At 38.1% G+C, this 23,811-nt stretch overlaps 1 protein-coding gene across 2 annotated transcripts in view; it reads left to right on the forward strand.

Moving 5' to 3' along the window:
* Positions 1 to 22,447, forward strand: part of LOC126413585 (protein GPR107) — a 186,387-nt gene extending 163,940 nt beyond the window's left edge. For both annotated transcript variants that reach the window (XM_050083277.1, XM_050083276.1), the window contains exon 13: positions 20,669 to 22,447. In XM_050083277.1, the coding sequence (XP_049939234.1) occupies positions 20,669 to 20,804 (136 nt within the window). In that variant the 3' untranslated portion in view covers positions 20,805 to 22,447. The remainder of the gene's footprint in view (positions 1 to 20,668) is intronic.
* The last annotated feature ends 1,364 nt before the right edge of the window (positions 22,448 to 23,811 follow it).

Genomic DNA, 23,811 nt, shown 5'->3' on the forward strand with positions numbered 1-23,811 from the left:
CATCAAAGACACCAACCACTTTCTCGAACACCTGGAATCCTTACCCAATGTGTTACCCCCGGAAACCATCCTTGTAACCATTGATGCCACTTCCTTATACACAAATATTCCGCACGTGCAGGGCCTCGCTGCGATGGAGCACTTCTTTTCACGCCGATCACCTGCCACCCTACCTAAAACCTCTTTCCTCATTACCTTAGCCAGCTTCATCCTGACCCACATCTTCTTCACTTTTGAAGGCCAGACATACCAACAATTAAAGGGAACAGCCATGGGTACCAGGATGGCCCCCTCATACACCAACCTATTCATTGGTCGCTTAGAGGAAGCCTTCTTGGTTACCCAGGCCTGCCAACCCAAAGTTTGGTACAGATTTATTGATGACATCTTCATGATCTGGACTCACCGTGAAGAACAACTCCAGAATTTCCTCTCCAACCTCAACTGCTTTGGTTCCATCAGATTCACCTGGTCCTACTCCAAATCCCATGCCACTTTCCTTGACGTTGACGTCCATCTGTCCAATGGCCAGCTTCACACGTCCGTCCACATCAGACCCACCAACAAGCAACAGCACCTCCATTATGACAGCTGCCACCCATTCCACATCAAACGGTCCCTTCCCTACAGCCTAGGTCTTCGGGGCAAATGAATCTGCTCCAGTCCGGAATCCCTGAACCATTACACCAACAATCTGAAAACAGCTTTCGCATCCCGCAACTACCCTCCCGACCTGGTACAGAAGCAAATAACCAGAGCCACTTCCTCATCCCCTCAAACCAGAACCTCCCACAGAAGAACCACAAAAGTGCCCCACTTGTGACAGGATACTTTCCGGGACTGGATCAGACTCTGAATGTGGCTCTCCAGCAGGGATACGACTTCCTCAAATCCTGCCCTGAAATGAGATCCATCCTTCATGAAATCCTCCCCACTCCACCAAGAGTGTCTTTCCGCCGTCCACCTAACCTTCGTAACCTGTTAGTTCATCCCTATGAAATTCCCAAACCACCTTTCCTACCCTCTGGCTCCTACCCTTGTAACCGCCCCCGGTGTAAAACCTGTCCCATGCACCCTCCCACCACCACCTACTCCAGTCCTGTAACCCGGAAGGTGTACACGATCAAAGGCAGAGCCACATGTGAAAGCACCCACGTGATTTACCAACTGACCTGCCTACACTGTGAGGCTTTCTATGTGGGAATGACCAGCAACAAACTCTCCATTCCCATGAATGGTCACAGGCAGACAGTGTTTGTTGGTAATGAGGATCACCCTGTGGCTAAACATGCCTTGGTGCACAGCCAGCACATCTTGGCACAGTGTTACAGTGTCCGGGTTATCTGGATACTTCCCCCTAACACCAACCTATCCGAACTCCGGAGATGGGAACTTGCCCTTCAGTATATCCTCTCTTCTCGTTATCCGCCAGGTCTCAACCTCCGCTAATTTCAAGTTGCCGCCGCTCATACCTCACCTGTCTTTCAACAACATCTTTGCCTCTGTACTTCTGCCTCGACTGACATCTCTGCCGAAACTCTTTGCCTTTACAAATGTCTGCTTGTGTCTGTGTATGTGCGGTTGGATATGCGTGTGTGCGCGAGTGTATACCTGTCCTTTTTTCCCCCTAAGCAGTGTGGGGATAAAAACCACGTATCTATCATAGTTCATAAGATATGACATCACACTCAATGAGATGTGTGATAAACTGCCACATCATGCATGATATTTAAATGTAGCACTTATGTGCTACTAACTCTATTCGCAATAAATTTCGCATACAGTATACACACAAGGTGCTAAATGCACCTACAAAATTATATCATGGTGCCACACAAAGTTCAGATCATATGAGATGCGTGAAAAATTGCCTAATTGTGCCTGACTTTTAAATTTATTACTTCTTTGCCAATAACTCTATTTGTAATACATTTTGCAGACGGTATCCACATATGCTGCTGAATGTACCTACAAAATTACATTATTGTAAGACACATAAATTAGGAGATAACGATGTCATAAACATTGAGATCTGTGAAAAACTCCTGCATCATGCATGGCATTTAAATTTTATTACTTCTTTGCTACTAACTTAATTTGCAATCTATTTCACAGACAATATCCACATATGCCACTGATTGAAACAACAGAAATACGCTGAAGAGCCAAAGAAACTTGTACATCTGCCTAATATCATGTAGGGCCCCCGCAAGCATGCACAAGTTGCCACCACACGATGTGGCATGGACTCGACTAATGTTTGAAGTAGTGCTAGAGGGAATTGACACCATGATCCTGCAGGGCTGTCCATAAATCTGTAAGAGGACGAGGAGGTGGAGATCTCATCTGAACAGCATTTTGCAAGGCATCCCAGATACAATTAGTAATGTTCATGTCTGAAGACTTTGGTGGGCAGTGAAAGTGTTTAAACTCGGAAGAGTTTTCCTAGAGCCACTATGTAGCAATTCTAGATGTGTGGGGTGTTGCATTGTCCTGCTGGAATTGCCCAAGTATGTGGGAATGCACAATGGACATGAATGGATGAGGTGGTCAGGTAGGATACTTATGTACATGTCACCTGTCAGAGTCATATCTAGATGTATCAGGGGTCCCATATCACTCCATCTACACATGCCCCACACCATCACGGAACCTCCACCAGCTTGAACAGTCCCCGGCTGACATGTAGGACCCATGGATTCATGCAGTTGTCTCCATACCTGTACACATCCATGCACTCGATACAATTTGAAATGAGACTCGTCTGACCAGGCAACATGTTTCCAGTCATCAACAGTCCAATGTCAGTGTTGACGGACCAAGACGCGAGGTAAAGCTTTGTGTTGGGTAGTCATCAAGGGTACACTAGTGGGCCTTCGGCTCCGAAAGTCTGTATAGATGATGTTTCGTTGAATGGTTTGCATGCTGACACTTGTTGATGGCACAACATTGAAATCTGCAGCAATTTGCAGAAGGGTTGCACTTCTGTCATGTTGAATGATTCTCTTGTGTTGTCATTGCTCCTGTTCTTGCAGGATCTTACCGACCACAACGAAGTCAGAGATTTGATATTTTACCCAATTCCTGATATTCACTGTATACTCGTGAAAGGGTCGTACAGGAAAATCCCCACTTCATCGCTACCTCAGATATTCTGTGCCCCATCGCTCGTGCGCCGACTATAACACCACGTTGAAACTCACATAAATCTCTATAATCTGTCATTGTGGCAGCAGTAACCAGTCTAACAGCTGCTCCAGACACTTGTCTTATATAGGTGTTGTCTGGAATCCAGCATACTAGAAATTTCTGAGTTAAATAAACATTATATGGAATTTCTATTTTGCATACTATATTTCTTATCTTGGATACTATACTTTTACATCTGTACATTATGCATATTTCTTTGAACAACTTTTTCATAATTTCACAAGTGATTTCACAAATACATGGAAATGAAATTTTTTCAATATGGCACTACAAATAAGTTAATTTTTTGTTTTTGTTTGTAGCAGAAAATTGGCAAAATAAATACCCCGACAATGCTGGGTTTGACAGCTACTAAACTCCAACCTTACCAGACAGAAAACTTATCACTTTGTGCATCAAAGCTAACTACAAATTCAGGACTCTGTATGTAGTGTGGAATGAGGGATTGTTGGTGGAAGTTGGTTGATAAGTGTAGTGCAGTTTGTGTAGCTAATACACTATTTTATTAGTCACCACATAACTGTAATTCTTGAAGAAGCTGAAATACAAATGCACTCCACATACACAAAGCAGACATTCTTGTTGATCTCCTAAGTTTGGCAGATTTCCCCTCAATCTGTGTATTTTCTGGTTCAGTCCCTGAGGTGTTCTGGGGTCCATTTTTTATCGTGTTCTACCACTGATTCAGCAGCTGTGGTCCCTTTTCATCCTTTTCACTCCTAGTTCTTGAGGTTGCCATTTCTCCTCAGTACTGTTTTTCCCAATGTTCTTTTTCTAAAGATGCTGCATTTTATGATTTGGTTTTGATGTCTTCTGACATTTCCATAAGACAGTTTCACAATGTACAGCATATTTCCAAGCAACTTAATTATACTGCCAGTGATCCATGGTGACCCACTTGACAAATGGTTTGAGAAATTTTTATCATACACTTTATCTCCAACCTGGAACTTGAACTGTTCTTTGGCTTTGTCTCCTCTTGTGATTGAAGGATCAGTGACAATATGATCCTTGGCTGTTGGTGATGAAGTAGTTCAGCATGTGATTTTCCAGTTATTGGGTTTGGAGCTGTACAATAAGTAATCAGCATTTTCTGTACAACATCTTGCTTTTTCTTTCCTTCCTACTTAGCCTTTATTGTAGCTTCCTTGAAAGTCCTGACAAATCTTTCTGTTTTAACATTTGAAGTTGGGTGAAATGGAGCCATTGTCAGAAACTATGGCATTGGGGAATCTGTCTATGGCAAATACATTTTTGAGTACCCTTATTGTGGATTCTGAACTTGTTGATGTCATGCCAAATAGAGAATGTCCCAGGAGGAGCAGTCAGTATTCATGGATATGACAGGGACAAGCATTACAAGCAAACAAGTGTAGTAAACCTATGCTCTAAAGTGAATACCTTTTTAAGAACAATGAGAGCTGCTTCGTTGTTGATACTGTGAAACAAACCTCTTCTACTACCAACTCTTTGGTTTCCATATTTTGGGAGGATGTGGTATGGACCAAAACAACAAAAAATTTTGGGTTAAACATGGGCTTTAAAATACATACCTTAAGAACTACGAACACTTGTTTAATAGAAGAGATATGTTTCACAGTAGCAGAGTTGAACAAGTGCTCATAGCTCTTAAGGTATGCATTGCAGAGCTCTTGGATACTGGACATTTTTTTCTTGTTTTAGTCCACACCACCACCTCTCAAAATATGGAAACCAAAGCATTTACCGCAAAAGAGGCTGGTTTCACAATATCGAAGAAGTGCTCATAGCTTTTAAGATATGCATTTTAGACCCCATGATTGCTAGACTTTTTTGTTTCAAATGATTGTCCCCATCATATTCCTGAATACTGGTCATTTGCATAGGGGATAACATGTAAAAATCCGAGCAGGGACTATGCGTCCAAACACATGAACCAAGATACTTTCCAGAATAGTCCAGCACAATCAGTGTGAATTCTTTCCCGTAGTTTTGTTGCTTGGGCCCAGTTTTGAAAATCTTTTTAGAGATTGATTTTCCTATTTCACACCATGAAACCATTTCTTCAATTTCTTTGTCCATTTCTAGCCACCAACAATATTTTTTTTCCATTTGTTTCATTCTGATGACGCCCCAATGTCCACTATGAAGTGTCTTCAAAATATTATTTTAGTACATTTTGAGTGTGACAGATCTGTCTGAAGAAGTAACAAGTCTTAGCTTGTGCTAAGGGCAGTCATTTTGTTAAAATATAGCTGCACAATTTTTTTGTCCTTTTGAAAGTAGTCTGACAATCCATTTTTCACATAATGCAGACTCATTTTTAGTGTAGCATCTTTGCCCACGGCTTCATGAATTTTTATCTGATCAACTAGAAATGAATTGATCTGTTCATTAATTTCTTCATACAGTTGCAACCAGGGTACTTTAGACATATCAAATTTTTCAACCAGAGCACCAGGCAGTCCAGATAAGGTATCAGCATTGCAACATTTTTCTGTAGGTCTGTGTCTGATTTCATAGTTATAGTTTTTCAGTGTGGTTGCCCAACTCTGTAGCCTCTGAACTGTCATTACTGGCAGCTGTTTGCTTGGATGGAATATTGAAACAAGAGGCTTGTAATCTGTGATCAGTTCAAACATTATTCCATATAAGTACTGGTGAAATTAATTGATTACATAACATATGGAGAGTGTGTTCTTTACATTCTGGCAGTATGTGACCTAAAATCTTGGAAACAAAGGCGATGGGTTTTTGTGATCCATTTGAATACTTGTGAAATAGTACTGGTTGAATTCCATACGAAGTTGTATCAGCGGCTAATACCACAGTTTGAGTTGGGACAAAGTGTGCCTAATAAGTTTCCTTGATAATTTCCTCCTTGAACCTCAAAAATATGCTTTTTCTTGCTTAATCTGTTTTAACTGTGCATTTTTCTTTTGAAGTTTATTCAGTGGGTCAGCCATTTCAGAAAATTCTTTGATAAATTTGTTGTAGTAATTTATTTTCCAGTCGAAGAGTGTAGTTCCTGTATACTCTTTGGATGAGATAGTTTTCTTATTGTTTCCATACTAGCTTTGGATAGTTGGGTTTCACCTGTATTAATGATGTGGTCTAGTTATCCTGCATTGTTCTTGAAGTATTCTCATTTTTTTTCTTTTATGTCTTAGGCAACATTCTTCCAGTGATGTAAAAGAATGTCCAAATACTTCATGTGCTCATCTACATTTATGTCTGACAAATATATTGTCCAAGCCCTTTGCACAATCAGTTATTGTATTAGTGAATTATTCCACAAATTGTTGGTATATTGCAGGAGCACTTGCTATGCCAAATGGTAATCTCTGGCATTCGAACAGTCTAAGCAGAGTATTGACAACTGTCATCTTCTTGGGCCTTCAAGGCCTGTTCGGATGGTGTTTGTTTGTTTATTTGTTTCATCTTCTTGGATTTGTCATCCAGTTGTAACTGGAGATATGCATCCAATAAATTTATTTCTGTAAAACGTTTGTCATTCCTGATTTTCTCAAAAGAGCTCCACTCACCTTGGAATCAGATACGATCTATTTCCAGCTTTGGATTTACAGTCAGTTTGAAATCTCTACAGATTGTTATTGATCCATTTTGCTTTGGTACAGCTGCAATTGATTTAGCCCATTGGCTGGTCTCCACTGTTTCCAGATTCCTTCTTTGACCAGTGTTTCAATTTATTCTTTAACTTTATCCATCAGCAAATGGTACTGGTCTGGGTTGAAAAATGTTGGTGTGGCTTCTGTCTTTATTTTCAGGACTGCTTTGTAGGTTTTGCTTGTGCCTGATCCAGACTATAAAGGAAATTCATGATCCTGACTTAGTTTCTTCTCGACTTCCTTTAAAGCTATTTTGATCCTCCATATTTGCAATCAGTAACTTATTTTCAATAATATTAAAATTGAAGGTAGTGAAAGAGTTCATGCCAAAGAGATTGGCTGTTTTTTGTGAGGTGACAATCATTAATGGAACTCTCTCATTTGTTCCATTGTATTTGACCATTTCCATCATTTTTCCCTTTAAGTTAATCTGGGTTCCATTGAATATTTCAGTGTTGAATATGTATTGAGGTATTCTAGTGTTACCAGCAGTTTGTAAGCATGATGGTTTATTAGTGATCAAGTTGCACCAGCATCGTAGGAATTTCATTGTGCAGCCATTGATTTCCATTGGAATGTGGATTTTGCCTGCGTCTTACCTGCTGATGATTTTGTTACTGCTGATTTCTTCAGTTGATGCAACTTCATTTGCTTCACTCTTGTACTGGCCTATGAGTTGGAATTCTGAAGCTTCTTGGCAATGGAAGTAGTTTTATTTCTCTATAGGCGTATGTTGCATATGTGGCCAGTATTCTTGTAGATAATGCACACTGTATTTCTGAATTTGCTTTCATTCCAGCTGTGGTTAACTCTACATTTTGGGCAAGACTTGTACTTTCCCTGGTAAGGGTTCCTCTCTTTTGATGCATTTCTTCTGTGTGGCCCTTTCAATTTGTAGTGGCTGGTTATTTGAAAATTTTCAGGTGAATCCTCTGTATTTTCAGCCTTGAATGTTTTCACAGTTTGTTATGTAGTTTCATGTGCTTCAGCAACCTTTAAAATTTCATGCAGTGAAGTATTGATGTAGTGTAGAACAGAATTCTGCACATTGTCATGAGGGTATGCAGTATAATGATATCTTCAGGGTATACTGTATAATGATATCTTCAATCAGTCTGTCATTATAAGCAATCTCCTGCCCAGGCTTTGTTTTTGTACTGGGAAATTTGTAAGTAGGTGCCAGCATATGCATTTTTGCCTTGAAATAGGTTGATAGTTGCTTACCTAATTCAGAATGTTTTGCTTCCTTACATCCTCGTGTCCATTGTGCTTTGTCATTAGGTCAAATGCATCATTGTTGACCCATGACAGGAAATAAGCCCTTTGTTGTGTGCTTCTAAATGTTAATCTAGGCAGGAAAGCAGGAAGAACTGGTACCTTTGAGTTTTGATCAAGTGATGTAGCACTGCATTTTGTCAGCAGTGTAACAAATCACATTATTCTTTTAGGAAAAGGATAGATTGCTACTGGCCATAAAGCCGACACATTGAGTTGCAGACAGACATGATGAAAAGACAGTTACATATGAGCTTTCAGCCAAACCCTTCTTCAGAAAAGAAACAAAAACACACACACACACACACACACACACACACACACACACACACACACACACACACATTCACACAAGCAAGCACCCTGACACACACACACACACACACACACACACACACACACACACACACACACACACACACACACACACTTGTGATTGCCATCTCTGGCCAGAGTGCTACTGAAATGTGTCAAACGGGAGCAACAGTATGGAGGTACTGAACTATACACAAAAAGAGATCAAAATCAACCAACTGTTTGTTACATGGCATTCTGATTATGTATTCACAAAATGCATCATAAATAAAGAAACATTTAATGCTTTTCAGACAACAGTACCTGCAGTAAAGTGGCAGCCTGGATTGGCAGATATGCCAGCAACTGATGCATTGAAAGGGTTTTTCCACATCGTCAGAGCCAAATTTGACTACGACTGTCCACAGAAATTTAAAAAATGTCCTGTGAGCAAGTCATAACACAGCCACAGTGTGCAAGAAAAAACATGGTATACTGATGAACTGAAAAAATTGGCCTGCAAATATTTACAAGTAGAAATGATGTAGAACAAGCCAAAAAGAAAAGCAATTATAGTTTCATTGAAGGAATTTGCAACTCATGCTAGGCAGCCTGGGACCTAATCAGTGAACACTGGAAGGAAACCACGTCTCCCTTAAACCTGTGAAGTCCAGATGAGTTTAAAAGTTATTTTATTGACTTGTGGAAAACATTTTAAGTGCAATCCCGTGCTTTGGCTGCTGTAATAAATGACAGAAGGCACACCGTGATGAACTTAGGTAATTACAAAAAACTGAAATACTACAGATTGTACAATCTTATAAACCTTCTGATAGTCAGGATACATACAAGATACCTGCTAATGTCCTCAAGAAAATTACCTATGAAATTGCTGAACCATTAACTATGGCAGTTGATAAGTGTTTCACTGCAATCTATCCTTTTCCTAAAAGAATACTTCCAGACTTTCTGAAACTTGCATGGACAGTGCCCATTAATAAAAATGGCGACCCAGCCATTGTAGCAAGCTTCAGAACAGTCTTGGTCATTCCATTCTTAGCTAAAAGTCATTGAGACTGCAATAAAAGACCAACTATCAAATTGCTTCGAAATTAATGAAGTCTTGACATATGCACAGCGTGCTTTCTGGAAAGACAAATCTGCAAAGTAACAGCACTAGATCTGGCTACTATGATAAAGCAGAGTTTTGAGAACAAAGAATTTGTAGCTCTGATACTTTGCGGCCTTTGTAAGGCATTTGACTGCAATTCCCAAAAGGTTCTACTAAACAAGCTCAGTAAATACCGTATGGAGTCGGAGGCACTGTTCCAACATCCCTCAAATCTTGTTTGGGAAAAAAAAAAAAACAGATTGTATCAGTCCAAGAAGCACTACAGCATGAACAGAAGTTAGAAAACGGTGCGCCACAGGAATTGGTAATGGGCCCCCCCTCCTGTTCCTAGTATGTAAATGATTTAAGCTCCTGTGGACAGTGTTGCAATTTGCAGACGACACAACTCTGTACTCGAAAGGCATTGATGCCAGCAAGACTCAAGAAGAAGTAGATGCTTTGTTTGATGATGCAAGTTAATGGTTTGTTATAAACAAAATGAAGATAAATGAAGAAAAAAATGCAAAAATTAGTATGTAGCCTCAGTGACATAGGATACCTAAAATGTGCAGGAACTGTGAAGCTTCTGGGATTCATGTTGGATAGTAAACTCACTTGGCAAGAATACACTGCACATGTATGTGACAAACTTCATGACTCATCTACCTCTTGAGGAAACTGAAGCATGTGATAACTGATCAATACCTGCTGATGGTGTAGTATTCACTGTTTTACAGCCATGCCATCTATGGGTTGTTACTGTGGGGCCACTCTAAAGGCTGCAAGAAAATTCTACTACTACAAAAAAAGCATTAAGGATCATAGCATCAAGCAGGAAACTGTACCTCTGCAACCCGTCGTCACATGTCTAGGAGTGATGACAGTTTACAGTCTATACATCTTCACCTGTCTCATGTAAGTGAAACAAAATCATGAAACATTCACCAACAGGAATGACGTCCACAATTATAAAATGCACAGTAAGGAAGACAGACATCCGAAGTTGTCAACTCTCCATGACACAGCACAGTTTTCCAACATCAGCCATCTAAATACTAAAGTGTGGTCCTTAGACTTGATGAAATTTTTGAGAAAAGAGTCACAAAATCTATGCCAAAAACCACTGTACAGTATAAATTAGTTCGTTGACAGAGAAACAGTAAATTGGACTCCCTAAACAATGCACTGCTGTATGAAATCAAGTGAATGTGTACTTGTTAAAAATTTCTCACTATATGTCATTAAGTGTTATGCTATACTTATGCAAATTTGTTCTGTATTATTATGCAAACTTGTGCTAATTTTATATTAAATGCTTGTATAATCTTAACCTTGTAACGCTGATGCAGTCAAGAGTGGATATGTAGCAACGGGCGAACACCATCCCCAAGTTTCGTGGTCGCATCTTGATTGATTGATTGATTTTTATTTTATTCTATTTTATTTTTTATTTTTTTAGGTGATAATTGACCCCTCACATATACGAAATAATTTTATTTGCAGCACAGGAGACTCAGTACAGTTTATAATTATCTCAGCATGCTACTGCAGCTGTTGAAAGCATTTCTTACAGATGAATACAAAACAGTGGTTTACAGAATATAATTTTCAATACATTTACAAATTCCCACAAGGAATAGTAGCATTTTTCTGTCAGCACATTCTATAGTATCATCTACAGTATTCATAGCTCCAAACAGTGGATATTTCTTCTCTTTAATTTATTATAATTTTCATGTAGATGTATTTTGGAGTCTGAGCATACAACTTTAACCTGTAGGGAGGGAACATGAAAGTTTTGTTATATCTAGTTTCATATGTATGGTGAAAATGTTTTTCTGGGTTTTGTTGGAAGAACTAAATTAGCCAGTATCTTCTGCATTTTGGATATTGTGACCAAATGGAGTGAGCAGGTTTTCACATGGTCATTGTTTGCAGAATTTGTGTTAATGTCTAGATATGAGATTTCAGTCTGCAGAAAAGTCATGATTAGAGACTGGATTATATGCATCATAAAAACCTTAAAATATGCACGAAAATGCTTAAAAATGTATGAAAAGTGCTGAAATGTGCAGGATCAAATAATAAAAGAAAACATGGTAGTTACTGCATCTCAAAGTCGAACGTGTGCATGTCAATCACGAGGAAAAGTGCCAGCCATGCAAAAAAATGAAAAAATGGTACATTTAGAAGGCTGACATTTTCTGAATACTTTCTGGTAGAGCTTAGAAAGGGGGCCTTTCCAGGATTGTTTTCTAAAAATTTGCAAAATGGGAACACATACTGTGTTTCAAGAATTGTTCCTTCTTTGCTATTGTTGTCAGTAACAAGCGGATGCGATGCAAGTGAGTCGCAGTGAAGCAATCAATATGTACAGGACCAACTTTGAGATATATCGCACGCAGAAGGTCAGGCTCAAAAACTACATAATATTTTATTTAAAAAACAACATACAGTCATAAATTTTTTGAACAGCATTAACTTTTAAGCATAATTTACAATTTATTTTACATTTTTATACAGTTGTAACCAGAAACGACCAAGTACTGCTCCAAATTTTCGGTAGTAAGATTGTGTCTTCCATCACTCAAAACATTTTTATAAGCAGAAAAGGACTGTTCTACATCAACCAAGGTAACTGGGCCGTATTTGAATTTGGGTGCTATGTTGGTACTTACTGTTTCTGGTAAAAGTTCACATGTCCCATTAATAAAACTATCAATTTGGCACAAGGGTTCAAAGCCTGGGTTATTGTTTAAAATAATTTCAAATTTTCTGTAAGTTTTCTTGGGAATACCGTCAGCAATGAGGAGTTCACTAGAATAATTTTATTCATTAAATGGTTAATTTCATTCAGTGCCAAACCTTGAGTTTCAAGCTTTTTAATACTTCAGGTGTATGGGAAAAATGAGTGCTAATAACAGCAATGTCTTTTTTTTTTAATACCAGAATCATTAAAAGCTTCCTTGCACTGGCAAACTGCCAAAGCCTCTGCGCTATCAAAGTTGTTTACAACCCCTCTAATGGCCTCGAAATGTTCATTGTATAACACGTACCCCAACGAGTTACCACTGGTTCAGGAGGTAAAGGCATATTTGGTACCTTTTCTTTGTAGGTCTTGATGTGAGCAGCAGCCTTTAGAAACACTTTCTTGGTGGATGAAATCAGTTTATTTACATTCACAAACGTGGAATGTAATTCTTCAGCTAGGCGATGTACTCCATGAGCAAAGCACGTCACATGAACCAAATTGGGATAAACTACTCTGAGAGCGTTTCCTGCTTTGATCATATATAGAGCAGTATCTGAAATAAACATAAACAACCTTTCATCTGCAGAAGATTCTGGAAATATTTTCCTAATACCCTCATTCACAAACCTGGCGATCACAGAGTGATTTACTTTTTCATGTTCTTTGCAGGCCGCTAAATAGGAAGAAGAAGGCTTTTCTTTTAAAGCACCGACAATTAAATTTGCAATGTAACAGCCACAAGTGTCTGTAGTTTCATCTGCTGAAATCTAGATAATGTTGTCCTTGAGTTCATTGCGTATTTCTTCCAGAACATTTATATAAATTGTCGGTATGTAATTTTTACACTATGTTAATTTATCTGGTATATTTTGATTTAAGCAATATTTGTGAAGGAAGCCTTTGAGGATAGGGTTTGTAAGTTTGTGAAAAGGAATATTGCTTGCAATGAATGCTTCACATAGATCCATGTTAAACCGACTTTTTTGGTTACCTTTGGACAAATCCCTGCTACTGCAACTTGCTGTTGTCAGAAGTCGTTGTCGTGGTCCTTTCTTCTGCATTCCTGTGATATGAAGACTTGTCTTGACATGCTGGTCTATTTGAAACTGTTTTCTGCAGGAAATGTTTTTCTCACAAACTTGGCAATATAAAACAATATCATCGTATCTAAATGTTCCAGGATGGTCAGCTATCCACGAAATGATGTTTCTTTTTTTTGGCATCATGGCACACAACACATTAGACATTACAAGTCATAAACACGTTCAGCTGTGTACAAGCAAATAGAAAGCTAAACTGAAACAATGGAAGTGTGACTAAAAGTTTGCATAGTTTAATTTAATTGCTGCCCACACATACGGTATGACAGCGGAAGGGATTAATCGGGGCCATGGACGCAGGAGCATTCACTCTGCCTGCCCGTGTTCCTGTTCCTCTTCTGTAATGATTTTGTTAGGCAGTGGCCTCTCGGTTAGTGATTGCACGCCGTTCTAGGTTGCAGTCAATCTGTGAGACATCAAAACTAGATCGAGCTTGAGATCGCCTGTCTAAATTTTTAAAATATTGTAAACATAGAGTGAAAATATGCATTGTCACTAGTTTTTAGTAAAAACATCCAATAACCAGTGAAAAGGAGCCAAATATGCATATGCATTTGCAACATGCAAATGCATTTAATCCAGTCTCTAGTCATGATATTCGAGCATAAAATATGTTCCAAAATTCTAAAGTAGCTGTTCATCAGTGATATAGACCTATAATTGTGCGCATATAGTTAATGATCCTTCTTAAAAGTGAGAATAACAGTCCTATTTTTCCATTCCCTTGAAATGCTTTGTTCCTCTAATGATCTGTTATGGATTGCTGCTAGAAGAGGAGCAAGTTGTTTTGCATACTCTGTGTAGAAACATATTGTTATCCCATAACATCCAGTTGCTTTTTGTATCCAGTGGCCTATCATTTTGGTACCTAAAGAGTGAAACAGCAGTATGATTTTCCTCAGTGAAACAGTTTGAGCCTTCTCCCTGTCATCCTCCCATTTCATTTCCATTAGGGTTGCTGAGTGAGTGGATAAATGGATTTGATCCATATCCTGATGTAACATACGACCAAAATTTCTAAGGACAGATTTGGTAGATAGCATTTTATTTTCAATTTTGTCGAACACTTCATTTCATACAGTTGTTGTCTTAGGTGAGCAAAAACATACTAAAGAACAACTGGTAGGAAAAATTTGCTACATATGGCAACTGAATATGGAAGGCAGCTCTAGTTTCCGTAATTCCACTTTGATGGATTCCACATTTTTTTAAAAAATTGATAGATATTTCAGGAAAGCAATTACAATCAGACAAGCTGTTAGTCTTAGTTTTTTGTTAATGGGAGCTTCATTCCAGAGCCTTGAGTATTCATTTCATGTTTTGAAGCAAGCTATGACAAATGTTATCATTTTGTTTCCTACACAGTCTTTCTCAGTATTCTTCCAAATGTAGCAGCAGTTTTCTACAGAGCGTCTTGCTTTATTTCTGTTCTCATACTGCTTGCTTCATATATTCCACAAGCACTCGTCAGTTTTGTTCAGTAATAACAACTCAACAGTCTGCTGTCTTGTCCACTGCATTTTTTTATTTTTTTCTGGAAAAAATACAGGAAGAGAAAACAAAACACTAACAACTCTATATGGCAGATGACACAGTACGACATAAAAACGTACACCTGCGTTGTGTGGTGGTGGCATGTGGTAGCTGGCCTGAAACATTGTTTTCTTTGGTCTGTATGGATACTGCTACAGATAGATGCTTCCGTATTTAGATGGTTCCAACAGGTGTCCACATCAAGTGGCTCGAAAAATGTTTCAAAAATATGTCTCAAGCTGAGTGTGTACACGCTTGAAGTCCAGTCAACCAAATTGCTACAGAAGGAAACCCCCCTCCCCCACATGTTAAATTCCAGCACCTTTCACTGTACTTCACAGTTTTCCAATTATTTCACCATGTTCATCAATTGTTCATCAATTGGTTGTTGTTTTTTTTTTTTTTTTGATGAGCACAAAGGGAAGATGTCTCAAACATATGTGTTTTGATGTATAATTTGTGGTCATAGCATGTCAGAAATCAGCTTGATTACCTTGTACCCAGATACCAATTTCAATTTTTGACGAGTTCTTACTTGCTGTTAAACATCTGTGATTTCTTAAGAACTGATGAAATTCATTACCACAAATTATTGTACATTTAACTTCTTTCATTTATGCAGATTTTATACACGGTATAGGTGAGGACTATGATTTTTAATCATATATGCCAATTACATGTGTTTTTGCTTATGTTTTGGTGGTTTTAACGTTATTCTTGATTCTGCATTTTCCTCAATTTTAAGGATTTTAAGTCTGGACTCCACAAAAACGTAAAATAGATGTTTCACGGTAATCGACGTGACTCTGTGAGACAGCACACCACTAATACTTTATTTGAACATTACCTAATTATTTTTCCTACTCATCTGCATTAACTTATATTTTTCTATATTTACAGCAAGTTGCTGTTCATCACACCAAAGAGAATTTCTACTGCTGTATCCTCCTACTGTCTCTTAATTATGTCACTTTCCCATAAACTACAACGTCATCAGCAAGCACTCACCAAATCCATCAGATCATTTACATATATAGAGAACAAGAGTGGTCCTACCACACTTCCCTGGGATGCTCCTGGTGATACCTTTGTCTCTGATGAACCTTGCTGTCCAGGACAGTGCTCTGGGTTCTATCATATAAAAAGTCCTCGATGCACTCCTGTCTGTGAGAACCTGTTCAGTATGCTTGGAGTTTGTTAACAGTTTACAGTGGGGCACTGTGTCAAATGATTTCCAGATATCTAGAAATATGGAACTTGCCTGTTGAGCTTCACTAGGAATTATCATCTTATTTGCAGCTGTTAACACACTTTCATCACTAGTGTCCAGCACAAATTTGCGATATAAAATCCAATTGGGATTAAAATTTTTGTTGTTGTTCACTTCTGATTTCATCCAGCTTTCTGTTCCTAGTAGTTTGCAAGCGGTGTTTCACTTTATATGTGAGACTAGTGCTGGAAGCTTTCGTGTAGGCAACTACAGTTAATTAATGTTATATCTGTTTTCTTGCCTCTATTTGCGATGATGAATGCTACACTTTGCAATTAATGGGACTGATTATCTCCCTTCTCCAAAATCAGTACATAATTCATCAAGTCTGAGGAGGGATTAGCCGTTTGTATTCTGCTACCCTAATAGCAGGTTCCTGAATATAGTGTACTCTTGACCTATTAAGGGGTGTGTTCTAAAATACTCCACCCAATAGAGGAAGTCAAAAAATCCATACTTTCAAGAGCGTCACAGAATTATCTGAAACTTTAGTTGAAGCCTTCCACATGGCTCCAGACCAGAAGACTTTGTTTGGTTCTGGAAACACTACTGCAAAATGCTAAATGAGCTTTCACTCCATGTGCCAGCTGTCTTTAAATATCTCCTACATCTACATCCATACTCTGCAAGCCACTGTGTAATTTGTGGTAGACTTTACTTCACATTGTAGCACATATTAGGGTTTGTTTATAAATAACTCATCTGCTATTAGTCATGATTTTCTTTATTTTATTTTTCACACTACACGTTTCGGGATATGATTCCCATTTTCAAATGCATTTTTTGTGTTTGTTATTGTATACATGGAAGAATCCTGGAGATACTAAAAGGTATCAGATAGATTATATAATGGTGAGACAGAGATTTAGGAACCAGGTTTTAAATTGTAGGACATTTCCAGGGGCAGATGTGGACTCTGACCACAATCTATTGGTTATGAACTGTAGATTAAAACTGAAGAAATTGCAAAAAGGTGGGAATTTAAGGAGATGGGACCTGGATAAACTGACTAAACCAGAGGTTGTACAGAGTTTCAGGGAGAGCATAAGGGAGCAATTGACAGGAATGGGGGAAAGAAATATAGTAGAAGAAGAATGGGTAGCTTTGAGAGATGAAGTAGTGAAGGCAGCAGAGGATCAAGTATGTAAAAAGACGAGGGATAGTAGAAATCCTTGGGTAACAGAAGAAATATTGAATTTAATTGATGAAGGGAGAAAATATAAAAATGCATCAAATGAAGCAGGCAAAAAGGAATACAAACATCTCAAAAATGAGATCGACAGGAAGTGCAAAATGGCTAAGCAGGCATGGCTAGAGGACAAATGTAAGGATGTGGAGGCTTATCTCACTCGGGGTAAGATAGATACAGCCTACAGGAAAATTAAAGAGACCTTTGGAGAAAAGAGAGCCACTTGTATGAATATCAAGAGCTCAGATGGAAATCCAATTCTAAGCAAAGAGGGGAAAGCAGAAAGGTGGAAGGAGTATATAGAGGGTCTATACAAGGGCGATGTACTTGAGGACAATATTATGGAAATAGTAGAGGATGTAGATGGAGATGAAATGGGAGATACGATACTGCGTGAAGAGTTTGACAGAGCACTGAAAGACCTGAGTCGAAACAAGGCCCCAGGAGTAGACAACATTCCATTAGAACTACTGACGGCTTTGGGAGAGCCAGTCCTGACAAAACTCTACCATCTGGTGAGCAAGATGTATGAGACAGGTGACCCTCAGACTTCAAGAAGAATATAATAATTCCAATCCCAAAGGAAGCAGGTGTTGACAGATGTGAAAATTACCGAACTATCAGTTTAATAAGTCACAGCTGCAAAATACTAACACGAATTATTTACAGACGAATGGAAAAACTGGTAGAAGCCAACCTCGGGGAAGATCAGTTTGGATTCCATAGAAATGTTGGAACACGTGAGGCAATACTGACCTTACGACTTATCTTAGAAGAAAGATTAAGGAAAGGCAAACCTACGTTTCTAGCATTTGTAGACTTAGAGAAAGCTTTTGACAATGTTGACTGGAATACTCTCTTTCAAATTCTAAAGGTGGCAGGGGTAAAATACAGGGAGCGAAAGGCTATTTACAATTTGTACAGAAACCAGATGGCAGTTATAAGAGTCGAGGGGCATGAAAGGGAAGCAGTGGTTGGGAAGGGAGTGAGACAGGGTTGTAGCCTCTCCCCGATGTTGTTTAATCTGTATATTGAGCAAGCAGTAAAGGAAACAAAAGAAAAATTTGGAGTAGGTATTAAAATCCATGGAGAAGAAATAAAAACTTTGAGGTTCGCTGATGACATTGTAATTCTATCAGAGACAGCAAAGGGCTTGGAAGAGCAGTTGAATGGAATGGACAGTGTCTTGAAAGTAGGATATAAGATGAACATCAACAAAAGCAAAACAAGGATAATGGAATGTAGTTGAATTAAGTCGGGTGATGCTGAGGCAATTTGATTAGGAAATGAGACACTTAAAGTAGTAAAGGAGTTTTGCTATTTGGGGAACAAAATAACTGATGATGGTCGAAGTAGAGAGGATATAAAATGTAGACTGGCAATGGCAAGGAAAGCGTTTCTGAAGAAGAGAAATTTGTTAACATCGAGTATAGATTTAAGTGTCAGGAAGTCGTTTCTGAAAGTATTTGTATGGAGTGTAGCCATGTATGGAAGTGAAACATGGACAATGAATAGTTTGGACAAGAAGAGAATAGAAGCTTTCGAAATGTGGTGCTACAGAAGAATGTTGAAGATTAGGTGTGTAGATCACGTGACTAATGAGGAGGTATTGTATAGGACTGGGGAGAAGAGAAGTTTGTGGCACAACTTGACTAGAAGAAGGAATCGGTTGGTAGGACATGTCCTGAGGCATCAAGGGATCACAAATTTAGCATTGGAGGGCAGCGTGGAGGGAAAAATCGTAAATGGAGACCAAGAGATGAATACACTAAGCAGATTCAGAAGGATGTAGGTTGCAGTAGGTACTGGGAGATGAAGGAGCTTGCACAGGATAGATTAGCATGGAGAGCTGCATCAAACCAGTCTCAGGACTGAAGACCACAACAACAACAACATGCTATTTCTATGTGATATTGTCGATGTGTGAGTGTCTGCTTAATTTCATTGATTTTAAGTTTCCTTATGGTCCATTTGTGCAGAATCTCACACGAAATGTCAACGAAATGAAGCAGACTCTCACACAATTGACAACATCACATAGAAATGGCATAACAAACACAAAAAAAAACTCACTTGAAAATGGAAATCATTTCCCGAAACGCATTGTGCGAAAAATAAAATAAAGAAAATCGTGACTGGTAGCAGATGAGTTGTTTATAAACAAACCTATTGTTTTCACAGTCGCAGGCTATCAGAACCATTTATAATGGATCAAATCACATATTAGGACTTACACCCATTCCACTGAAATGTGGTGTTTGGGAGAAATGATTGCTTAAACACCCCCTGTGTGCACTGTCATTAGTCTAATCTTGTCCTCATTATCCCTAAGAGACTGAGTTATAGAAGGTTATAGTATATTCCTAGATCCATCATTTAAAACTGGTTCTACAACTTTATAAGTAATGCGTTCTGTGGATGTTTTGTGTCTGTCTCCAAGTGCCAGCCAATTAAGTTTTTTTTAGAATCTCCTTAACACGTCTCCATGGGTCAGATAAACCTGTGACCATTTGTGTTACCCTTCTTTGTATATGTTCAATAAGCCCTGTTAGTCCTGTTTAGTATAGGTCCCACATATTTGAGCAATATTCTCACGGAGTTGAATTGGTGTTTTGCAACCCATCTGTTTTTCAGACTGATAGTGTTTCCATAGTATCCAAACAGTGAACTGAAGTCTGCCATGTGGTTTACCTACAACTAAACCTATGTAATCATTCTATTGCATATCCTCATGTGTGTTGTCAGATTGGTGCATAACTGGCATGGTGGAATACACTTCTGATGTGATTCCACTTATTCTGATCATTATCCTTCTACTTCTTTGCTTCAGCGTAGCAAGTGACAAAAGACTAACACACATAAATGAAATCTTGACACTAGCCTTTGAAAACAGAGGTTTCCTGCTTCACAAGGAAGAAACGAACAAAATTTCAGGAAATGGAAACTATTAGTTGGTGGCAGATTATTTGCATTCTAGATCATTTGCAGTGGATATAGATTGAGTGTTAAATTTTAGAAGTATTTTACATTATGTCATTTAAATGGGGGGGTGGGGGTATTCTTATAGCACAGTCCAATGATATGTTTTGTTTTTTAATTAATTTGTGATTCTGGTACCGTATTTATTATTGATACTGCTGTTAATTTTTTTTTTAATTTTTATTTTTTGTTTCTATTTATTTGCCCTGCAGTGAGCACATGTTATTCTTTTATTGTTGTTTGGATTTGAAATTTGTCATTTTTTTAGCGTATATTTTATACTGCTGTTCAAACATAATCCTTTGTATAGTTCACTTTGTTATGTTTTTAATTTCTGTTTGTTGCAGGATTAGTCAATCAGGCCTTACCGAAGGACTCACAAAGATTGCACGCTCCTCTAAGCAACACCCAGTTGAAGATGCATCTGAAGAAGAGAAGGATGCCCTCATTGCTAAACGTGAAAGTAGTCATGAATATGACTGACTGAATCATGGAAATTCAGTGTAATTTCCAAAGTTTTACACATGTGGAAAGAAAGTATGAACTGTGTACATATAAATGGTTAATTTATTGACTGATCACTTTATTGAAAAATACATTTTGTATCAAAAACTTTAAGTGGGCAAACATGTTCCTTGTTCTGTTCAAGACACAATGCCCCTCAAGATCTCAACAGAGAAGCTCTTCTGGGTCATAATGCTGCATATTTTGTGTAATCTGTGAAATTTGGGATACCAGATATGTACTTTAAAGTGTCATAATGAAGTAATACAACTGTATTATTATGGTGATACATCATCTTTGATGTGTTAATCATTGTCCCTTGCGTAACTGTATTCAGTGACTGTGCAGATGCAGTATTGTTAAATTTTGATGAATTAATGTTTAGTTTTGAATTCTCCCTGTCAGCTAAGATGTGACTTCATACTTTGGTAAACACTGATAATGAGGTAGTATATATTGATGGATAATCCAAGATGTATTGCAAAATGAGGACAGATAACTAATTACTAAATAGAAGAGTTGCTGAGTAGTGAACAGGCACATAGAATGTATGGACAATATATTGACAAGACAGTCTTCCTTCAGAACACACACACACACACACACACACACACACACACACACACACACACACACACACTAAAAAGTGACTTAGGTTTACCATACATTTGTTAAGTGTTGATACTTTACCTTTAAGTCTCCATGGTGAATTAATTCCACAAGTAAAAATCAAAGTGTGTATGTACTCATGAGAATTGTTAATTAATTAAGGTTCAGATTACTTTTGTCAGTTTGGAATATTAAAAAAGAAAACTTATCATCGTGAGGAGCTATGGTCTTCAAGCTGCTATTTTGGAGTAAGCACCAGCAAATACATATATCACATTGAATAGAGTAGTACATTGTAGTATTCAGTACGACTTTATAGACATTTACAAGCTCCCTGACAAAAGGAAGCCTTTGCTGATACATCAGTTGCCATTCTTCAGGACTGAATTTACACGTTGGCACCTATAACTAAAATTTTTAGCTATGGTAAAAATAAAATATCAGTGTTTATCAGTAAATGGAAGCCACAAATGTTTCAGCTGTCCTTTACTTGTAGAGCTTTAGTGTATGATAAGGAAAAGTGTAGCCCTAAATGAAAATAAATGAGCTTTCATTTCACCCTTTTTAAAATTCTCTTGTGGGTACCTTGTATTGTGTGACATTTCTATCTAAAGCTTGATAACTTATATTTCCTCCAACAAGCTCTTCTTAAAAAGTGAAGACAGTTCAGGTTAGTATATTACTGACTCTTCTGCTTATGTGTATTAGTCAGTGTTCTGCTACCTAATGAGTAGATGCTTTTCATAATTTTAGTATTTGTGATACATCACCATTGTTTTTGCTAAAGCAACAGAATAATAAAAGTAGTATTAACGTAGATGTCTGTTGAAAGACATTGTACAAGACTTTCTGTTCATTCTCTGAATAAACCAGTTTGCTGCTGAATAAACCAGTTTGCTGCTGCTGTGAGACTGTCATTGCCTCTCCTAAAACACTAGCATTTCATGGTATTTTAAAAATGTATGTATGTATTGTAAAATGGAATGTAAATACAACTTTATGCTGTCACTAAATGGTGAAATTTATTAAAACAGCTCGGTGGGATAGTGAAAAATGGCATCTTGGTGTTAAATTATTTATCTTTGTACATTACAGTAGCTGTTGTGTAGTGTAACATGGGATTCTTTGGAATAAAAGGTTCCACTCTTTTCCTCTTAGGCTGACGAAAGATGTTCTTGAGAGCTGAAAGACATATTTTAGGTAGCTGGTAAGGGTAAAACACTCAACACACTCTAGTTTTATGTCTGCACGGATAAACTGTAAGTCATCAGATCTGGACATCGACAAGATGACACGACAAATAAACCTCTCCACCTTCCGTGATAGAGCACTTGTTCTTTGGATGTGCCTTGGAGGTCAGGGACCAGAGAGATGCACTCAATAAAGTAAACAAGCAGAAACAAATGAAATATCTTGTTAATAACTGTCACTTACTCTTGATCGCTGATGTTATGGCAAGGCACAGGGCTGTTTTAAATAGTCTTTACCCATCATTGCGATTTAAGCTGTGGATAAAAATCATTGGGCGTAAAATACAGAAGAATTACCGATAAGCTGCTTACGTCATTTAATAGCTTGGGCAGATTACATTGTGACAAAGCGAAGTAGTCTGAGAGAACGGTCATATGGCACTGCATAGCAGGACTATGCAAGTAATTAACTTTGAGAATGGCAACCAGAAATTAGGAGAGAAATTGACATACATGTATTCTGGGTGACAGATTGTGCTTGAAGTGCACAACATCGGGTACATCTATGTCTACATCGGCATTATTACTGCACAATTCACAGTTGAATTGCCTGGCAAGGAGTTCATTGAACTACTTTCGAGTTACTTCTCTATCATTCCAATCTCAAACAGCATGTGGGGAAAGCAAACACTTAAATCTGTCCGTGCAAGTTCTGATTTCTCTTATTTCATTATTATGATCATTTCTCCCAATATAAGTAGGCACCAACAAAATATTTTCACTCTCTGAGCAGAAAGTTGGTGACTGAAATTTCATGAGAAGGTCCTGCCCCAACAAAAAAACTCTTATGTTTTAATGACTGCCACCCCAATTCGTGTATCATATCCATGGCACTTTCTCTCCTGTTTCGTGATAATACAAAACGAGCTGCCCTTCTTTGAACTTTTTTGATGTCCTCCATCAATCTTATCTGATGCAGGTCCCACATTGCACAGCAGCACTCCAGAAGAGGATGGAAAAGTGTAGTGTAAACCATCTCATTAGTAGACCTGTTACATTTTCTATGTGTTCTGCCAATAAATCACAGCCTCCGATCTGCTTTCCCCACAACATTATCTTCACAATCATTCCAATTTAAATTATTTTTAATTGTACTCCTTAAGTACACAGTTGAGTTTATAGCCTTT

The sequence above is a fragment of the Schistocerca serialis genome, chromosome 1, assembly GCF_023864345.2.
Source record: "Schistocerca serialis cubense isolate TAMUIC-IGC-003099 chromosome 1, iqSchSeri2.2, whole genome shotgun sequence".
Lineage (NCBI taxonomy): Eukaryota > Metazoa > Arthropoda > Insecta > Orthoptera > Acrididae > Schistocerca > Schistocerca serialis.